Source organism: Agelaius phoeniceus, chromosome 22 (assembly GCF_051311805.1).
Source record: "Agelaius phoeniceus isolate bAgePho1 chromosome 22, bAgePho1.hap1, whole genome shotgun sequence".
NCBI lineage: Eukaryota > Metazoa > Chordata > Aves > Passeriformes > Icteridae > Agelaius > Agelaius phoeniceus.
In genome coordinates, this window is record NC_135286.1 from 6,078,659 (window position 1) to 6,084,420 (window position 5,762).

At 67.0% G+C, this 5,762-nt stretch overlaps 1 protein-coding gene across 2 annotated transcripts; it reads left to right on the forward strand.

Annotated features, from left to right (window-relative positions):
- The first annotated feature begins 886 nt into the window (after window positions 1-886).
- FABP3 (fatty acid binding protein 3) lies at window positions 887-5,103 on the forward strand. Of its 2 annotated transcripts, none has more exons than XM_077189648.1 (4): window positions 887-1,128; window positions 2,218-2,390; window positions 4,503-4,628; window positions 4,660-4,704. In XM_077189648.1, exons 1-4 carry the CDS (start codon window positions 1,056-1,058, stop codon window positions 4,687-4,689), a joined length of 402 nt encoding a protein of 133 aa, XP_077045763.1. In that variant the 5' UTR covers window positions 887-1,055; the 3' UTR covers window positions 4,690-4,704. The 2 variants fall into 2 exon arrangements, with proteins under 2 accessions (XP_077045763.1, XP_054504238.2); XM_054648263.2 differs by lacking the exon at window positions 4,660-4,704 and adding an exon at window positions 4,810-5,103 and having other exon boundaries at window positions 896-1,128; window positions 4,503-4,604.
- The last annotated feature ends 659 nt before the right edge of the window (window positions 5,104-5,762 follow it).

Here is a 5,762-nt window from a genome sequence, read left to right on the forward strand (position 1 = left end):
GGGGGGACCGGCTGGGGGTCCCACAGCCCCGTGCCTTGTCCCCAGTGTCCCCCCAGCACCCAAAGCACCACTGGTGGCACAGGCGTGTGTCCCCAGGCATGCAGGGAGGGGACAGGGTCACACACGTGCCCACACGCAGGCACACCAAGCAGGGAGCGGGTCACACGTCCCCACAGACACACGGAATTGAGGGGGTGTCACACCTGTCCCCACACTCTCCTGGAGTCCCCACATGTATTCCCACCACCCCCCCAGTGCTCCTGCTCCCCGTGCCTCAGTTTCCCCAGCTCAGCTTCCCTGTCCCCGCCAATCGTGTCCCTAAAGGGCATCCCCACTGCCGCTGTCCCCACACCCTGACCGTGCCCAGGGGCAGCACCTGCCCCTCCCCACGCACCCACGGGACCACCCGGGCTGGGCACGCACCCCTGTACCCACCTCAGCGCCCCTGTCCCCCTGCCTCAGTTTCCTCAGTTCATCTCCCTGTCCCCGTGCCTCACTTTCCCCACCTCAGCTCCCCTGCTCCCCGTGCCTCAGTTTCCCCAGTTCATCTCCCTGTCCCCATTCCTCACTTTCCCCACCTCAGCTCCCCTGCTCCCCGTGCCTCAGTTTCCCCAGTTCATCTCCCTGTCCCCATTCCTCAGTTTTCCCACCTCAGCGCCCCTGTCCCCGTGCCTCAGTTTCCCCAGTTCATCTCCCTGTCCCCATTCCTCAGTTTTCCCAGCTCAGCTCCCGTGTCCCCGCCATTCGTGTCCCTAAAGGGCATCCCCACTGTCGCACACTGTCGCGGGGCTGAGGCGGGCACACACGCCCGTGCCCGGGCACATCTCACGGCCCGGCTGCTCCCGGGGCTGTGCCCGGGCGGGGGCTCGGCGCGGGGCCGGGGGGCGGTGGCGGGGCCGTGCGGCCGCTGGCAGCGCTGCCGGGTGTATTTCTGGAGCGCGCTGTGCTCTTTCCAATCATGTGATGGGGACATTATTTAAGGCGGCCGCGGGGCCGCGGCAGCTGCAGGCGGTGCCTCGCTCGCAGCCGGCCGGACGCCCCCGAGCCCCCTCGCCATGGTGGACGCCTTCGTGGGCACCTGGAAGCTGGTGGACACCCAGAATTTCGATGAGTACATGAAGGCGCTGGGTGAGTGGGCGCGGCTGAGAGCGGCCTTGCGGTCACATCACCCCCTTTTATTTTCTTTTTTTTTTCCTATGCCCCCCCAGTTTGCCCGGCGAATCCTCGCCCCCACACGGGGGTCTGGGGTGGGGGGCTGCAGGCGGAGGGGGGGGGGGTCGCTGCTGCCTTCATGGGTGGGTTAGGGGGGCTCTGGGGCTTTGTGCACGTGGGGCTGGGCTGGGTGAGGGGGTCCCGGGCTGGGTGAGGGATCCCGGGCTGAGTGAGGGGTCCCAGGTGGGTGAGGGGGTCCCGGGCTGGGTGAGGGGTCCCAGGTGGGTGAGGGGGTCCCAGGTGGGTGAGGGGATCCCGGGCTGGGTGAGGGGTCTCAGTCTGGGTGAGAGAGTCCCGGGCTGGGTGAGGGATCCCGGGTGGGTGAGGGGTCCCAGGTGGGTGAGGGGGTCCCGGGTGGGTGAGGGGTCCCAGGTGGGTGAGGGGGTCCCGGGTGGGTGAGGGGTCCCAGGTGGGTGAGGGGGTCCCGGGCTGGGTGAGGGGTCCCAGGTGGGTGAGGGGGTCCCAGGTGGGTGAGGGGGTCTCAGTCTGGGTGAGGGGGTCCCGGGCTGGGTGAGGGGTCCCCAGTCTGGGTGAGGGGTCCCGGGTGGGTGAGGGGTCCCGGGCTGGGTGAGGGGTCCCGGGCTGGGTGAGGGGTCGCGCCCTTCCCGTGCCCCCCCCGGGCACAGCCTCTGGCAGAGGGTGGAGGGATGAGATGCCCCCCGTGGGTGCTGGGGGTCGCTCAGGAGCCCCCCAGCCTTGCCCAGCCCCCGAGCCCCCATCAGGCAGTCCCGGCACGGTCAGGGGGAGTCCCCCAGCCCAGAGCAGGGTGGCGAAGGGGGACAGACATCGGTCCCCCTCACCCAGCTCAGGTGGGTGGGTGCTGGTCCCGGATCCATCCCTCCTGCACCCCCCTCTCTGCTCCGGCCCCGGGGGCGCACAGAGCCCCCCAGGACCATGAACGGGCAGCAGTTTTGGGGTTCACCCTCCGCCAGCACAGGGAGGAAGAGCTCGGGGGCGATGCCGGGGCTGAGTGGCTGCATCGTGCGCTCACCCCTCGCTCCCCAGGCGTGGGCTTCGCCACGCGGCAGGTGGCCGGCTTCACCAAGCCCACCACCATCATCGAGCTGGACGGCGACAAGGTCACCGTGAAGACCCAGAGCACCTTCAAGAACACCGAGATCACCTTCAAGCTGGGCGAGGAGTTCGACGAGACCACGGCGGACGACAGGCACGTCAAGGTGAGCCCCCAGACCCCCTGCCCCGCGGCACCCCCGAAAGGCGCTGTGGGCTCTGGGGGATCGTTCATCACCCCGGGGCTCAGGGGATCGTTCATCACCCCGGGGCTCTGGGGGATCGCTCATCACTCCGGGGCTCTGGGAGATCCTTCCATCACCCCGGGGCTCCAGGGGGATCACTCATCACCCCGGGGCTCTGGGAGATCCTTCCATCACCCCGGGGCTCTGGGGGATCGTTCATCACCCCGGGGCTCCAGGGGGATCCCTCCATCACCCCGGGGCTCCATCCCGGCTCCTGAGCGAGGGCAGCGCCTCTGTGCCCGCCGGGGCTGCTGCTGGAGCCTGGTCCTGTCCTGGCAGCCCCCCCGAGTCCGTTCTGCAGCTGGGCTGTCCCGGGGCAGGACGGAGCTGCCGGGAAGGTTGAGCAAGAGCCGGGCTGGCGAGTGCCAGCTTGCTCAAGAGGAGGCCGGTGGGGCGGTGAGGAGTGTCCCTGCTCCGGGGGAAGAGGGGCACCACCCCTCGTTTTTGAGCCCAGTCCCCTCTGTGCCTGCCCTCCCGAGCAGGCAGCGCTGCAGGGATGGAGCTCCGGGACGATCCCAGCGTGTCCGTGCCGCTCCAAGGGCTCATCCCAGGGCTGCCCCTCCCTGGGGAGCTCAAACCTTCCCAGCCAGGCTGCTCCTCCCTGGAAGAACAAGGAAAAAATCACCTGAGAGAGAGCAATGACTTTTCTGGCCTCTCCCACCCTGCAGGGACAGTTTCCCTCGAAGGAGTGGCCCAGCTGCTGATTTTTCCTAGATTCCAGCTGCGGCCGGCAGCTCTGTGCCCCACACCCAGCCCGGGGGGTATTCAGGAGGAACCTGGGGGCTCTTTGGCCACAAACCCCTTTCCTGGCCCCAGAGCAGGAAGCACAAAGGGCCGGGCTCGGCGTGAGGCTGGGGGAAGGGGCTGAGTGTGAGCTGCCTCCCTCCCGCCCCGGCTCCTGGCCGCTGTTCAAGCGGCAGAACAGAACGTGTGACCGGCCCGCGGCTCCTGCCCTGCCCGGGCCGTGCCCTTGGGGTGTCCCCCTGCACGTGATGGGTCAGGGGGCCAGGACGGCTGCCCGAGAACGGGGCTGGACAGGATGGGGTCAGCCTTGGGGTGCCGGGAGTTGTGGGGCACCCATGGAATGGTTTGGGTTGGAATGGATCTTAGACCTCGTCCAGTGCCAGCCCTGCCATGGCAGGGTCACCTCCCACTGTGCCAGGTGTTCCCAGCCCCAATGTCCAGCCTGGCCTTGGGCACCGCCAGGGCTCCAGGGGCAGCCCCAGCTGCTCTGGGCACCTGTGCCAGGGCCTCACCCCCTCCCGGGGAGGAATTTCTCCCCAGTATTCCATTCATCCCTGCCCTCTGCCTGTGGGGCACACAAACCCTGCGGGTACCAGAACTTTTGGACAGCTGAGCAGTGGGGGGACCCAGCTATGGGGGAACTGGGGTCCGAGGGAGCACCCAGAGCCTTGTGGGGATCTGGGGCTGGGGCACACCTGGACAGACCCCAGCCATGGGTGCCCCGAGGGGCAGCCCCGGCTCTAGAGGGCACAGGGCAGGATGGGGACAGGCAGGCGGTGCCAGTGCTGGTGCCCGTGGCTGTCCCGGCACGGCCCTGCCCTGCGTGCCGCTGTCACAGCAACCTTGGCACGGGCCGGGCTCTGGGGGCTGAGTCAGCAGCGGCGCTGTGCAAACAGCAGCGCGGCGAGCAGGGGCGCGTTTGCTGCATCAGCCGCTCCAAAAAGCCTCGGCGGGCCCTGCAGGGCAGGGAGGGTTCGCTCCAAGCCCCGATCCCTGCCCCGCCTCTCCGGTCCCCGCGCTTGGGAGCGCGGCCGGGACAGGTCCGGGTGGCCCCGGGGCACGGAGGGCAGGGTGACCGTGCCGGTGGCACCTGGGGACACAGGGGGAACGCTGAGGCCGTGCCCCAGTGCAGGATCCAGGCTGGGCTGAGCGCGGCTGACCCAGCCAGGCGGGGATGGTGCCAGGAGGGCATCCCCAGGCTGATCCCGAGCCCTGCGGGGCTCCAGGGTCCCCTCTGAGCAATGAACCCCGGAGAGGAAAATAACTGCGGGTCTCAATCCCTCCCTGCAGTCCTTGGTCACACTGGATGGAGGCAAACTCGTCCACGTGCAGAAGTGGGAGGGGAAGGAGACATCGCTGGTCCGGGAGCTGAAGGATGGGAAATTAATTCTGGTAAGGAAATGGTTTTATTCTGAGGTTCCCAGCACAGAAATGGTTTTATTCTGAGGTTCCCACCTCGGAACTGGTTTCATTCTGAGGTTCCCAACACAGAACTGGTTTTATTCTGACGTTCCCACCTCGGGAATGGTTTGAAGTGGGAAGAGCTCAGCTCGGAGCCGGGCAGGGCAGCACTAACTCCCCCCCTCTCTGCCCCCAGACTCTCACCATGGGCAACGTCGTCTCCACCCGCACCTACGAGAAGGCGACATAGACGCTGTCCCAGGTCCCCTGCCTGTCACCCGGTGCCACATCGTCCCCACCTCCTGGCCCCGTGCCAGGCACGGCTTCCCGTGGGCTCGGAGCCGCTGCCCCAGCGGGGCCGCCCCTGCCCCCGCCCGGCGCCTGCAGGGGCTCCAGGGGCTCGGGTGGTGGTTTCGTGGTTCGTTGTTGGGTTCTTTTTTAATTGATAGTGGGAAAAGTCACATGGAAAAATAATAAAGGTGTTGTTACAGCTCTGTGCTCGGTTTACTCGGGAAAAGGCGTTTTGGGCACGTGCCCACCCACAGGGACGGCAGGGATGGGGTTAATGGCCAGTGGTGCCAGCAGCCCGGCGGGATCACTCTGGGAGTGCTCTCCGGGAATGCCCCTCCCAGGGCAGGAGCGAGCCCCACAGCCCCAGCCTCCCCTGGAACAAAGGTCCTGAGCTCCTGTGTCCGATTTGGGAAGGGAAATGGCCCCAAAGGGGGAGGCAGCCATGGGGAGCTGGGGTGGGAAGCACAGGGAAGGAAAAGGGATAGGGGGAGGCTGCATCAGCACTCCCGACTCTCCCACCACACCAACAGCTGCCAATCCCAGCTCTGTGCAGAGGCAGAGGCTGCAGGGACAGCTCCTTCCCCCTCACATCTGTCCCAGCAGGGCCGAGCTGCTCCTGGCACCCTCCTCCTGCCATCCCTCCCCTGACCTTCAGCTCCAGTCACAAGATTTATGCTCCCTCCAGAAGGCTTCTCCTATGGGCTACCTCACCACACACCCCCTTCCCGCCCCAGGGAACCTGGGGAAGCAGCCAGAACTTCCCAAAAAAACCCTCTCCCATCTTCTCCATGCAACCAGCACTGTTCTCCCCTGCCCAAGATGAAGTGGAGGGTACAGAAGAAAGGAGCAGGTACAAAG

What these genes read in the sequence shown, in the direction of transcription:
- FABP3 (XM_077189648.1), top strand. Translation starts at nt 1,056, where the DNA reads ATGGTGGACGCCTTCGTGGGCACCTGGAAGCTGGTGGACACCCAGAAT. An exon ending in TGAGTACATGAAGGCGCTGG is followed by an intron (nt 1,129 to 2,217) that starts GTGAGTGGGCGC and finishes CTCGCTCCCCAG; the next exon opens with GCGTGGGCTTCGCCACGCGG. An exon ending in GGAAATGGTTTTATTCTGAG is followed by an intron (nt 4,629 to 4,659) that starts GTTCCCAGCACA and finishes TTTTATTCTGAG; the next exon opens with GTTCCCACCTCGGAACTGGT.